The sequence below is a fragment of the Ctenocephalides felis genome, unplaced genomic scaffold, assembly GCF_003426905.1.
Source record: "Ctenocephalides felis isolate EL2017-DRISC unplaced genomic scaffold, ASM342690v1 CF-g0.4_SCAFFOLD_00877, whole genome shotgun sequence".
Lineage (NCBI taxonomy): Eukaryota > Metazoa > Arthropoda > Insecta > Siphonaptera > Pulicidae > Ctenocephalides > Ctenocephalides felis.
In genome coordinates, this window is record NW_020537031.1 from 19,264 (window position 1) to 34,596 (window position 15,333).

At 30.2% G+C, this 15,333-nt stretch overlaps 1 protein-coding gene across 1 annotated transcript in view; it reads right to left on the reverse strand.

Annotated features, from left to right (window-relative positions):
- LOC113365308 (fibulin-1-like) overlaps positions 1-12,120 on the reverse strand; it is a 29,277-nt gene extending 17,157 nt beyond the window's left edge. The window contains exons 1-2 of the mRNA XM_026606892.1: positions 11,986-12,120; positions 2,291-2,464 (exon numbers count right to left, since the gene is read on the reverse strand). Of these exons, the coding sequence (XP_026462677.1) occupies positions 2,291-2,464; positions 11,986-12,043 (232 nt within the window). The 5' untranslated portion in view covers positions 12,044-12,120. The remainder of the gene's footprint in view (positions 1-2,290; positions 2,465-11,985) is intronic.
- Between the last annotated feature and the right edge of the window lie 3,213 nt (positions 12,121-15,333).

The following is a 15,333-nucleotide window of genomic DNA, read 5'->3' on the forward strand; positions in this document are numbered from 1 at the left end:
TTTAATTATGACAATTACATCCATGCTAAGCCTATTTATATAGAAGGTCAAGGAAAAGTTCGTAGAGTTTTTCCCGATAGACTGTGTTAGTTACTTCAGGAAGTACAGATCGCAGTGACACCAGTAAATGCCCATTTGAAAAGTGACATTCTAAGCATTATTATTAGGTTGTACACATCAAAATTAGTCCAGGTGTTGGAAAGTTACTTGTGTTCTAACAGAAAAAAAATGAAAAAATGCGTCATTTTCCAAAATATTGATGTAATAAAGGGAAGAATTCTATTTACCAATCACTGAAAAAGTTGTTGAAATATGTAAAAAAGTGCAGCAAAATAGACATATCGAAACTGCTGATTATGGTATGGAGTTAGGCATTGATCAGAAAACTTTTTGAACCATTTACGCAAAGTTGGCAACAAAAATATGTCCTTGATAGATCGAATTAACATATCATAACTGATGATGAAGAATAAATCACATACAATAATCGAAAATGAAAAAAACTGATGATGAGAAATCACAAACGTTCAAAAAGCCGAAATTGACACCGAAAAAAGTAAGGCTGTGGATGTGGTGATACCGGAAGGGAATCGTCCATCATGAGCTACTTACTAGAATATTTTCTCAAATTTCTTTTTTTATTTGAAAGTACAATCCTTCCAGTTAATAATGGAATGCTTTTAAGGAAATGCTTTCTTCTAGTGTAGAAGCATGAATTTTAGATCAATTTTTAAATCATCGTGAAAAAGTTCTACTAGTATTTTTAATAAATTTATTAACGTTATAAGAGTACAGAAAAAAGTAAAAAAAATAATTATTAATTTTAAAAATTAGCAGTTATTGTAGTGTAGGGTCACAAAAAATTGGCACGTGACTGTGTCCACGATTTATACCCTCCTAGTAATCCCTACTAAAAACATAATCTAGAATAATGTTGCAATGGCATATACTAGAAATAAGTTAAAACTTATTTTAACCTTGAGTTTAATTTTTTTTTGACAAAATGGCGATTGTTTGAATAAATAGACCATTTTCCTACTCTTTCTCAGTTTCTCGATTTTTTTAAAAATAGTAAAAATTTAAATTTGTGGATTAAGCTAGTATATACCAGAGAAAAGTCTTTAAAGTAGATTCTCTGAAAATTTCAGTTAAATCGGTTCAGTAGAACTCGAGAAATAGTGGACATCGTATGATAAAGACAGTTTTGAGAAAAGCGCGTTTAAAGTTTCGCAAATCAAAGGAAACAGAAGAAGATTATCATGGTCAAATAGCTATATCTCCGTAAATGATTTAAATTTAAAAAAATCCTCTCTCTTGAATAGTTAAGCTTTAAAAATATGAAAAAAACAAAAAAAAAGATTTTTTGTAATATCTACACTAGAACACCCCCTTAAATAAAATTAAAAATTCCGAAAGTATTCAGTAGTTTTTTATAGCATTTTCAAAAAAAGGGATCGTTCAAGTATTACGTAAGCAGATTTAGTACAATTATTTACCCCCCCATCCCCCTTTGTCAGCAAAAGTAAGCAAAGCTGTCACCAAAATGTCACTCAAAATACGAAATCAATAACCCCCTCGCCCCCCTATAGTGCTTACGTAATACTTGAACGGCCCCAAAGTTATTTAGCTGACCCTATAGGGGGCGTCCATTAATCACGTGAGGTTTTTAGTGGGAAGAGGGGTTTTGACAAAAAATCACAAAATATCACGTGGGGGAGGGTGGTGTATAGTAAGATATGACGTGTATTTATTTTTTACCTATTTTTTTTTTAAATCCCAACATTTAAAAAAAAAATTAAAAATTCAACTTTTTCTCGTAACTAAAATTACACGTGATGTTTGGTGGGGAAGGGAGGGGGCGCTTAATTTTGAATATCACCACGTATCACCAAGGGAGAGGGGGGTCCAAAATTCCTTAAAAAATCGATCACGTAATTAATGGACGCCCCCATACGTTCATTTATATTTGCATAAGAGGCCGTTCAAGTATTACGTAAGCACTATAGGGGGGCGAGGGAGTTGTTGATTTGCTTATTTTGGGTTGACATGGGGGCAGGGGAGTCTGGATGATGATTACGTCAAAATGTTTACGTAAGCATGGGGGTAGGGGGTAAGAGCTTTGCTTACTTTTGCTGACAAGGGGGATGGGGGGGTAAATAATTGTAATAAATCTGCTTACGTAATACTTGAACGATCCCTAACACAATATCAAGACTCAGCATTAAAAAAATAAACAAATCAAATACAAATAAATAAGTAATATATTTTAAAAATAAAATATTTTACTTACCATCACAGACTTGCGAAGCAGCGTTGTACTGGAACCCGTCGGGGCAGCGCACCTCCCTCTTTTCGGAGGCGACCGGAGCTTTTGCGTACTGCTGGCAAGTGTAACCGCCGACGGTGTTTACACACGTCTTGTTCATAGGGCAATCATGCATATTCCGCGAGCACTCGTCCACATCTTAATGATATAATTGATGGATGAGATAAAGAAACTGTTAATCCATCAACATTACTGACTTATACAAATATATTCAGAATTGAGATATATGAGTGAGCGTTGTGGTATTTGTAAAAAGTTTCCCATAATGTTCGTCATAATTATGATAATTATTATGAGTACTTGGAAGATTTGAATAAGATCTTTTATCGTACGTTTCGCCGGCATTTTAAGTTATGAACAGTAAAATATTATAAATCCAACTTGGAAAACATTACTCAGTGATTTTAAAATCTAAAACTGTAGTTAAAATACTATTTATCAACTTTCAGAAGCAGAAGTTTATGTTTTCGCAAAAAAGTCCGATTTGCTAATTCTATGCTTTCTCGGCGTTTCAAGTCATTCTGAGTCGAATGGGATCAAATTTGGAAAAAGTATGTGAGTCGATATTTGACCTTTTGTCGACATTTTCTCAAAAACAGCTAGACCGATTTCAAACACTTGAAAGCCATTAGATGTAACTCAATAAGGAGTAGCGTTCAGCGCGACGATAGCCCGAGCAGTTTCTTTGTAATTAGCAGAAAAGTATAAAATTATTCGTCCATGTTTTAGCCCACAATTTTAAACTGATTTTAAAAACTCAAAAACTGTTCGCACCTAAAAATGTGTGAATCGTATCGATTTGTTTTTGCCAAAAATCGTTATTAAATGTTGATTTTTTTGACGATTTTGATGAAACTTTTGTATAACCACAGTTTTTGCAGTCTGAAATAATATGCTAAAATATTAGAGTGGTTAAAATATTCATTAAAGTTCATAATTTCGCCGCGAACATGAGTGGTTCTAATCAGAATCTGTGCCAAAGTATGTTTGAAAGACATCAATTGGAAATCGTATTAATTATTTTTTACTGGAAGCGAAAGTACCATTTTCAAAATAAACCGTTAATAACATATTCACCTCATCAACAGGTAATAAATATTCATCTATATAGTTGAATTTCAATTTTTATTGATGATTGTTATCATTATGTATACTTATTATTGCTATCATTATAATTATGTATACGTTTAGGGAAGTTCATGCAACTTGCCTTAAAGGAAAATGCTACTTACAACTCAATAATATTTTTATGTTAGTTCTGTACTCAAAATACACAGAATGATACGATCCAAATAAAATGTTTTCATTACTATTATGAACTTCAAATGTTAAATTTTAACTTACTAATCCGACTTACTAATTTTGTGCTTTCGCGACATTTCAAGTCAATCTGAATTGTAGGTTTTTAATAATAGTAAGCTACATACGCCGATCAAAAAATTCTCATTATAGAGAAAAATTAATTAATAAATAATAAATCCAGTGAATAAAGTGACAATATTATACATATTTTCATTTTTATGATAATTATCAAAACTTATTAGAATTGATATAATTACTTTTAAATTTAAATTCATATTCCTTTCAGAATTATAATAGTTATTATTTGAAAATTTATTTGAAATTTTTATTTATTTATTTAACGCTTATGGCAATAATATTATCATTATAAATGAAAGAATAAAATTATATATTTTTATATATCAGCACAATAATAACTAGTGGTGAATGGCATCGTGACTTAAGGCAAATTACTGGAACTTACCGTACCGTAATTCAAAATGTTTACAAGCTCAGAAAAGAAAAATTAGATTCATTTTGAAAATTTTGAAATGTATTGAAGATTTTTGATACCCAGTCATGTCGATTAGTCTATACTGTCAAAAATATATTTTTTTTGGACTGCCAAATAGCATTTTTAAAACCTTTTTTAAAATTTGACCAACTCCTCATTACGTCAATCAAGTGGAATGCTTTTTGAATTATTCAAATCGGATGCTCCGTTCTCTCACAAACTCAATTGCCATTTTCTGCAGAAGTTGAACGGCTGGTCCAACTTCTGCCAAAAACTAATCAGCACGTCTCCTTATCAATAGTAATCGAACGCTTTTTGAATCATTCAAATCGGTTAAGCTATGCTCTCTAAATCGTTGACAAAAATTGTATCCACACATAAACACACACTCTACACATCCACTTTTTCTAATTATAAGGTATGCCAAAATGTTCAGAAACCTCTAAAACGAAAAGAGATGCACAAATTTTTAACTTCCCGTAGGGTAAGTTATTGTAATGGGCCGAAAATCGGAATTGAAAATTTTTACATTTCTCGACGTTTTGAAGGTTTCTGAACGTTTTGGCATACCTCAGAAAAAATGGATGTGTGTGTGTGTGTGTGTGTGTGTGTGTGTGTGTGTGTGTGTATGTATGTATGGATACAAATTTTCGTCCACGTTTTCGGGCGTACGGATCAACCGATTTGAATGGTTTAAAAAACATTCGATTCCTATTAATAAGGAGAAGAGCTGATTAGTTTTTGGCAAAGACAGGTCCAGCAGTTACGGAGATAAGGAGCAAAGAGTGCAGAAAATAGAAATTGAGTTTTTGAGAGAACGGAGCATCCGATTTGAATGATCTAAAAAACATTCCATTAGTAATGATTGGGAGAAAGGGTTATTAGTTTTTCGCAAAGGCAGGCCCAGCCATTTCGGAGATACAGAGCTAAATGTACAAAAAATGGCAGTTTTTGAGAGAACTAAGCGTCCGATTCAATTGATTCAAAGAACTTTCTGCTTGTCTTAACAAAATAATTAATTTTGGAAAAAAAAAATTTTGTACCATTTTTTTTTTTTTTTTTTTTTTTTTTTTTTTAATTTTTTGTATATCGAAAATAATTCAGATTTTATTTTTAATTCTGACTATAGTTCTAATATACTTTAAACAAATAATTTCAACTCTGCAATTCAGTTTATATAATTATTATAAATATTAGACAATAATACAATATTTATAATAATCTATTTGAAAACATTCAATATTCCTCGAACGTTTCGTTACGGTACGGGAAGTTCCAGCAATTTGCCTTAAGGCACGATGCCACCCACCCCACTAGTTATTTTTGATTTTTGGACTATTACTATAACTTACCCCACGGGAAGTTAAAAAGACAAAAAGTTATTAAATAAATCTGTAACTAATCAATAAATTTTACCGCACGATACGGAAGGTCAGTTTTAATACTTGGCTCGTAGTGAATTAGCCCTATTATTAGTATTTCGGTAACACGTGGTTACGTCATTCGTAATGTATCCGTTAATTCTATTAGAGAGAGACTTGGTTGAAAATTTACTTATTGACATTCACACATTTGGTGAGAGTGAATATCTTACACGAATTACGAAAATCGTTTTATTGTAGTACCCATTGCCGAAAAAAGCAAAAAGAAAACTAGTGGTGCATGGCATCGTGACATAAGGCAAATTGCTGGAACTTCTCATACTTTTCCAATTGATCAATTATTAATAACAATTGTTTTGAATTTTTTCAAATAGATAATTATAATTACTTATTCAAATACATAATTATAATAAATATCAGATTTTCTATTGAGTCGCCTATTTGAAAATATTTAAAACAATTGTAATTAATTATTGATTATTTTCATTCCTCAAATGCTTAACGGTGCGGGAAGTTCCAGCAAATTGCCTCAAGGCACGATGCCATGCACCACTATTTTTGACTTTTCAACGTCCCGTAGGGTAGTTATGGTAATGGGCCGAAAATCGAAAATAATTTTTTTTGCATTTCTCGACGTTTTGAAGGCTTCTGAACATTTAGGCATACCTCAGAAAAAATGGATGTGTGTGTGTGTGTTTTGTATGTCCGAATTTTTTCGTCCATGTTTTCGGACGCACGGATCAACCGATTTCAATGATTCAAAAAACATTCGACTCCTATTGATAGGGAGATGTGCTTATTAGGTTTTGGCAAAGGCAGGTCCAGTCGTTACGGAGATACGGAGCATTTTCTCAAAACAAAGAGTGCAGAAAATACAAATCGAGTTTTTGAGAGAACGGAGTATCCGATTTAACAGTTTGTAATGTTTGGGAGAAGAGATGATTAGATTTTAGCAAAGGCAGATCCAGCCATTTCGAAGATACAGAGCTAAATGTGCAAACAATTACAGTTTTTGAGAAAACTTTGCGCTTGTTTCAAAAAATAATTGCCTTTAGAAAAAAATGTTTGTTCCTAATTTTTTTTTTCAATTTTTTTTTTAAGATTTTTTTTTGTATATCAAAAATAATTCAGATTTTACTTTTAATTCTGTTCTAATATACTTTAAACAAATAATTTCAACTTTGCAATTCAGTGTATATAAATTTTATAAACATTAGACAATTTTTGACCTGCCTTCTCAAAAATTTAATCAGTTTTCCGTTTAGTCAATACAAATAACATGCATGCTGAATCATTCAAATCGGACGCTTCGTTATCTCAAAAACTTATTTGGCACTTTTTGTCCCGTATCTTCGAAATAGTTTGCTTTTGCCAAAATCTAATTAGCACGTCTCACCTCAATTCTTATTTATCGTATACACGATGAAAAACTTTTTTTATATTATTTAAAAAAGTAAACATTATTAGATGTGATTGAATTTCGCCAGGATCCCATTTGATTTTGTTGTGTGAAGGTGTATATGGCGATACTCGCGCACCGCAAGGGCTGCCATACGATACGTCAGAATAATAGCCTAATGATTCGTGGCATTAATCAATCATTAATAGCGAACTGCACGTGATATAAATCACATGTACCTTTTCATTCTCAACTAATATAATATGAACGTAATCATAATTTAAAATTAATCAAAGAATTGATTTATTGCATTGTGTTTACACTAGTTGCAAATGTAAAAGTAAACCATGTATTACATAATTGATTTCCCATAGGGTAAGTTATAGTAATGGGCCAAAAATCGAAAATGAAAATTTTTGCATATCTTCACGTATCAGAAGCTTTTGAACATTTTGGAATACCTCAGAAAAAATAGATGTATATGTGTGTGTATGTGTGGAGACAATTTTTCGTCAACGATTTCGGGCGTATGGATAAACCGATTTAAAAAATTTAAAAAATCCAAAAAGGTATCGATTCCTATTGGTAGAGAGATGTGTTGATTAGATTTTGGCAAGGGCAGGTCCAGCTAAAAATGTCAGGTTTTAAGAGAACGGATCAATCGATTTGAATGATCCAAAAAACATTCGATTCCTAATGATGAGGAGAAGTAGTGATTAGAATTTGGCAAAGGCAGGTTTAGCCATTTCACAGATACAGAGCTAAATGTGCAAAAATTGCAGTTTTTGAGAGAACTAAGCATCCGATTTGAATGATTTAAAAGACTTTCTGATTGTTTTGACGAAACGATTGCTTTCGAGTAAAAGTTTTTCTCAATTTTTTTTTTTAAATTTCAAAATTTTTTTTTGTGAATATCGAAAAATAATTCGGATTTTAATTCTAATTCTAGCTAAAGTTCTAAACATCACTTATAATACTTCAAATAATTATAATAATTTATTTCAAAACATTCAATATTCCTCGAAAATTTCATTAGGGTACGGGAAGTTCCAGCAATTTCCTTTAAGGCACGATGCTATACACCACTACTAGTTTTATTTTACTTCAAAACATGAATGTAAAACAATTTTTGTAACTTTCTGTAGGGTCTTACAGTAATCGCAAAAAATCTAAAATTTTTTTTTTTATATATCTTTACGTTCCAAAGGTTTCTGAACATTTAGCCATACCTTAGAAAAAATGGATATGTGTGTGTTCGGATACAAAAAAATCTATTTTTTCAAAAAAGACATTTTTTTTCCAAAAATTATAAAATTCTCAACAATATAATTTATTTAATGTATTCAAAAAAAATTAAAGCTTTTAAATTTTGAATTACGGTACGGGAAGTTCCAGCAATTTGCCTTAACGCACGATGCTTTGCACCACTAGTTTATTTCTATGAAAAAATATACAATAAAATTTCATAAACAAAAGATAAATGTCTATTTAATAAAATAAAACTTATTTGGCTTAAGTAACGTAGCATTTTTCTCATTAAGTTAGTTATAAAAAAGTGCGCTGAGCTTAATCAATGGCTAATATTGCATATTTTTAAATTAATATTGTTTTGGTGTATAATCACAGAGTGTCGGGTTCAAATCCGCGTTTTGGACAATCTGATATCAAGCAGCAGTAATATTCATTTTCACTTCAAAATATAGACTAAAATATTTGTTTCAAAGTAAGAACAACTATTCACGAAATAGCTACAATACAGTAAAATATATCACCAGTATTAGAAAAAAGACAACCCCTGGGTCGCATTCAGCGTTCAAATATTACATCAATTGTAGAACAAAGACTATAAAAACAGATAGAACAACCATTGGGTAGTCTTTTAAAAAAGCCACGTAGTTTAGAAGAGGTATCATCACAACAGATTATACATTTTCTATTTCTGATTGCTTGTCAATATAATCAATTTTTATCAAATATATTGAAGTTATTGCAACTTATATTAGAAGACTAATACAAACAGAAATTTTTATTATTATTGTTTAACAGCGATTAAAAAAAAAAAAAACTTATCACATTTGAGATCTAATATGAAGTGATAATCTGATATCATTACAACTTGATATCAAGCTGACCAAGGTAGGTATCGAACTTGGAACCAGTAGCTGCTAATATAAGTTCTTGCCAAGAAGCCTTGAGCAATTCAACGCAAACAGTATATAATAATAATTTATTTTACAGTAAACAAATTCTGAAACACAAATCAAAGTAAAAGATTGTTATCTGTATAACAATCTTTATAATGCGACCTGAAAAGTTTTTCGAGTAATAAATTACTTTCCGATTAATTTAGACGGTTGACCGAAATACATTATTTAAATCATATAGAAATTTGGTCTAAGAAAATACATTTTCATAGACAGAGAGCAATATCTAGAAGCAGTTGTACTGACTTATTTATTGCAAATTAAAAATTGAGTAATGTCTCTACAGTTCAAGCTCTAAAAATAATTTACAATTTGTGAAACCTTGTAAATTATCTGCCAAAGCTTGAAAACAACATGTATGCACTATCGGATTTTATTTTGCTCACTTCCATTTGTGCATCTAGGTTAAAAATAGAATCAATTCAATGAAATTAGTGGTAATGAAATATTCATTCTTTGACAGATAGTTTATTGTAGAAATATGCGGCGCTTATTTGGCGAATATGTATATCCTAGTGTAAAAGTCGTGTCACTCTTGTTTTCTCTGACAGTAGAATTTATTAAAAAATTAACTTATGCAATGATAATCATAATAGTATTTTGTGTTAGTTTAATTTTTTCTATTATCATTTGTTTAACAGCGATCAAAACTTAAAGGCTCTTGGTGTTGTTATGCTAACTTTTTAAACTATGTGACTTTTTATATATGGCAACCCAAACGGCTATTAATCCTATTTCTATTTAATGTATTTTTATTTAATTTCTGAAACAGATAATTTTTTTATTTATTTTATTATTGAATTTATTATTTATTTATATATTTTATTTTTTATTTCTAAGTAAAAACCGATGTTGCTTCTGCTTGAAATCAGGCTATCCGAAGAGGTATTAAAAAATAAAAAAAAATAAAAATAAAAAAAATAAAATAAAAATAAATAAAAAAATAAAAAAAAATAAAAAGAAGAGGTATCAAGTCTGGAACATCTGATTCGAAATCCATAGCTATAACCACTAGGCCACGGGAAAGTTTAACACAGTGGTATCCAACCTTTTTTGCACTGCGCCCCCCTGCTCTAATAAAAAAAATTGTTGCGCTTCTTTAATTTTTTCAATTTAATTTAATTTTGTAAATACTCAACTGATATCATGAGACTAAAAATTAATATGCAATATAATATTATGTAAAAATATGCATAAAAACTAATTTTTTTTTGTTTATTTTTCAATATCGTTCCAAAAATGTTGGGTCATTTTTGATAATAGTATTCTGGAAACAGATGTATGCGCCCCCCTTAGAACAGCCCCACAGGTTGGAAACCGCTGGCTTAACATATGGAATGATAATTATAATAGTTTTTCGCGTTAGATTAATTTAAATGCACTAAAAAAGATATGATAAACTCTTCTACTTATTACTCAAATTAAAAACTTAATTTATGAGGTAAAATCTTCAGGGCAATACATTAAAGTAAAAATTGTAAAAGTTCATAAATTTTGTATTAACCCTATATAGGCCGTTTTTTTTTCACATCCAAAAAATTATTACATGTATACGTGTAAGTATATATATATATATATGTTAAAGTAGTTAATTTTGATGTTGAGAAATATGAGTAAGTTCTTCAAGGGCATACATCAAATAAAAGGATCCTTTTATTTGATGTATGCCCTTGAAGAACTTACTCATATATATATATATATATATATATATATATATATATATATATATATATATATATATTTAGGTACAAAATTGGAACCGACTGACTGATTGAAACCAATTGTTGATTTGTTAATTCATAAAATATTAGATAATTTATACTCTAGAAAGCAATTTGAAAAAAAAAAATTATTTAATCATTCATTTATTGATATTTTTGAAAAACATTTATATGCATTTGTATTTTCATTAGAAAGAAATTATTCTAGGTAGTCGGAAATAAATTCGCGCCTGTAAAATTTAAATTTCTGTTTAAATTTCTATAACGTCTTATAGCCAAAAAAACCAACCAAAGTTTTTCAAATAGTAATTAAATTTCCGTATCGTCTTATCACAATTATTAATGAATTATAATTTGATAAATTAAAGATATTTATTAATTTTCGATTGTTTATTTTTGAACTATTAGCATATAATTTAAATACCTGGCGAAGAAAATGCTATATATCATGGCGTTTGAAAACTGATGACAATAATTTATGTATTAATCAAAATAACTTATAAAATGTAGTTATTCTTCTGGTTATTGTATTAATGAAGAAATAATAATAATAATTAATTCAACAAACGCCCAAGAAAATGGGACAAGCTTTCTATAAAATATGCGTTATATATGCATTAGAGTGGTCCTATATTTTGAATTTATTTGCTCCCAGGAGTTCAAATGCTTCCAAAATGATACAAAAAAAATCTCTGAAAGTTTTAGCTCTTAATATTAACTTTAAGACAGTCCGCACTCCAACCAAAGTTTCTTATGGAAATAACATGGGTAACTCCATTTGTTTTGTTGAAATTTATAACTTAGCGACAAGTGAATTTTGAGTATAACATTGTATTTGCTTATTTTGATAATAAATAATGAAATTACAAAAAAAATTGATATATTTTATGAAATAAGTATTTACTTAGGGAGAAGAACCAAGAAACTTTAGTTGAAGTGCGGACTATCTTAAAGTTAATTTTGAGTGCTGAAACTTTCAGAGTTTTTTTTTTATCAATTTGGAAGCATTTGAGCCCCTGGGGGAAAAGGAATTTGAAAATATCCATATTAAGAACCACCCTAATATGCATACGTATATATATATATATATATATATATGTATATTGGGTGAAAAATATCTAAAATAAATTTCACAAGATGCGTTATAATCTAACGTACCCCACGTAACCCTGCGTTTCAGTTTCTTTGTTTCCTTCTTATTGTTACAGCTGCACATGTCGATAGTAATCCTTTAAACAATTCATTGTTAAATAAAGAAAAGCGACTTCCATCGAAAAATATCAACAAATCAAAACAAAATAAATTTGTGAAGGACGACACAACGAGTCGTACGGCGACGGCGCGACTGCCGCGGACTGTCCGGTGTGCTGCAATCGGACTTGCTGTTGTATTACGGTTACGTGTTGCCTTTGTCATACATGCAAAATAGTGTGACGGCTAGTAAACGTTTTTAATATGTAATAACTGAAATGGATAACTAGTGGTGCATGGCATCGTGACTTAATACTAAACATACCAATGCCGGTCGAAATGACCGTTTCAAACTTTGTGTATAACTTAGATGTTTTCAAACGTTAAAGTACCATTATCAAACTATATGACATTTCTTAGAACATATTAATAATATTTTCTTCACTCTTTGATTTTAATTATTTTTTCAATTTTCCAAAATCTAGTGCACTTATGGGTGCATGGCATCGTGCCTTAAGGCAAATTGCTGGAACGTCCCGTACCGTAATTAAAAATCTTGGACGGAATCCAAAAAAAATTACACAAAATGTGTACACATTATGAAAATCTCTATAAAATATCTTATAACTTGATGTACATGAGTCCAATAAACATTTTTGACTGCCAAATAACATTTTTTTAACTTATTTTTATTGAGAGTACATAACCGCTGGACCTGCCTTCCCAAAAATTTAATCAGTTCTTCATCTTGTCAATACAAGTAAACTGTTTTCTGACGGCCGAAAACTGAGTTACCGTTTTTGCCACGTATCTTTTTTTTTAAAACTTGTTATTCCTTTTTGAGTACAGGGATACAATCCGAGTACCTCTTACTTGTAAGAGGCATGTTGGTACTACAACTATTGCCCCCTCTGCATATACGTGCTGCAGCAATGCCCACGAAAGGCCATTTTCACTTGAGATCATATTTGAAATCTATGATTTCAAGTAAAAATTTGGTATCGTTGGTTTGATACCGAACCGCAGTTGGATTCGAATCCGGGACTAGGATTTGCTAGCCCACGTTCTTACCACGGGACCACGGCCGGCCCATCTTCGGAACGGCTAGACCTGCCTCCGCCAAAAACTAATCAGTACGTCTCCTTATCAATACGAATTGAATGTTTTCGAATGTTAGTAATTTTGATGTTCATTTATATGGTTCAAACAAATGTTCTCGACATTTTCACCAACGACTAGACCTGCCTTTGCCAAAAACTAATCAACACGTCTCCTTTTAAATATGAATCGAATGTTTTTTTGAATTGTTCAAATCGGTTGATCCATGTTTTCGAAATCGTCGACGCAAATTTGTATACGCACACACAGACACATACATCCATTTTTTCTAAGATATGCCAAAATATTTAGAAACCTTTGAAACGTAAAGATATATAAAAATTTTCAATTTCGATTTTTTTGCGATTACTATGACTTGCCCTACGGGAAGTTAAAAATTGTTATGTGGCCTAACTACCGCAGTCGGTCCATTTGACCGCTGGAAAATAATGTTATATGGTGAGTTGTTTCCATCGAAATGTAGGTGCAGATTTATACAAAATATACCAAACGAACCAGACAAATTTAGAATACAGTTTTGGATGGTGTGTAAAGTCAATAGTGAATATATAATAAATAGGTTTTCCTATTTGGAAAACGACTAGAGGAGAGATTATTCAATTCTTCAATTGAATAGTTTATTGTTCTAAAACTGATGAATTCATTCACAGATTTTGAATCAATTTATATAAATCAAATATCATCACTATCACGGTGTATAAAAGAAAACCGAAAAAATGCTGTCCGAAGTTTCAAATCTTACCCAATAGAAATAGGAAAAAGCAGCAAAAGTGTACCGAAAACTATTAGATTTTGTATTAGTACATTGTGTAGTGAAAATGTGGCAGACCAGATGGCTAAGAAATGTAACGAAAATTTGTGGCAACTTTAGGTATGTTTCACCATTTTGAACCTAGCTAGATAAATGCGTAAAATGTATATAGTTTTAGGCACAAATTTTTGATTTAGTTAATTTTCGAACTCGGCGATGCATATTCAAAATCTCAAAAAGATCAAGGTTTTATCAACAGTCCTTACTTCCGTACTTCCCGTACGGTAATTTAAAAATTTTAAAAGCTTTAAAACATAAAGCTTAAGCTTATATTTTAAATTACCATTTTATTAATTTACTTATTTATTAATTTTAAAATTTAAAATTATTTGAAAACTTTGACAAAATTAGATTTTTTTGAAAATTTGAAATGTTTTGAATTTTTCTAAACATATTTATTATTATTATTATATTATTAATAGTATTGATATTTTAACTTTTTTGCAAATTCTAAAATTTCTTGAAAATTTTGAAACCTATTAACTCGGTTGATCCATACTGTGGAACTGTAGAAGTGAACGGTTGGAACTAGAGAAGTAAATTTTAAATCTTGGTAGGAAACCCAAAGAATGGATATAAAATATGTACTTATTATTAAAATCTCTATAAAATATCTGATAATTTGATATGCATATGTTAAATGATCATTTTTGCGCGCCAAATGACATTCAAATTTTTTTTTCTAGATTTTCGAAACCGCTGAACCTGTCTTGCCAAAAATATAATCAATTCTTCATTTCATCGATACAAGTGAAATGTTTTTTAAATTATTCTAATCGGATTTCTGAAAAAGCTGGACCTTTGCCTTTGCCAAAATTTTATCGGGACTTGCTTGATCCGTGCTCTCGAAATAGTAGACAAATTTTGAATCCAAACATGCACACATACACCAATTTTTTCTAAGATATCCTAAAATGATCAAAAACCTTTGAAACGCAAAGTTAGGCAAAACATTTCATCTTCGATTTTATTGCGATTATTATAAGTTACCATAAGGGAAGTTAAAATATAATATTCTAATTGTTCTAAATATTCTAAATATTCTAATTGTGTTGGCATATTTCCTTGAATTCTTTTCAAATAAAGTTTACAAATTCCAAAATAACTATTTCTTTATATTATTTTATAGTATTTTTCTTTTTAAAAATGGTGTCACAAATTATTCTTAGTAAGTGTTCTTATTTTTTCCTAAATAAATAATTTCCTAAATTTAATGTACAAGTTTGTAATTTAAGTGCAAGTTTGTTTACCAAATGCTGATTGATGCTTTGAAAATCACGTCTAAATGGAAATAATATACTTAATGAAACAATTCTTATAAGATTGACTGCCACTGATAACACTGATAACAATTTATTTGATAAACTGCTAATGATTTATTTAGT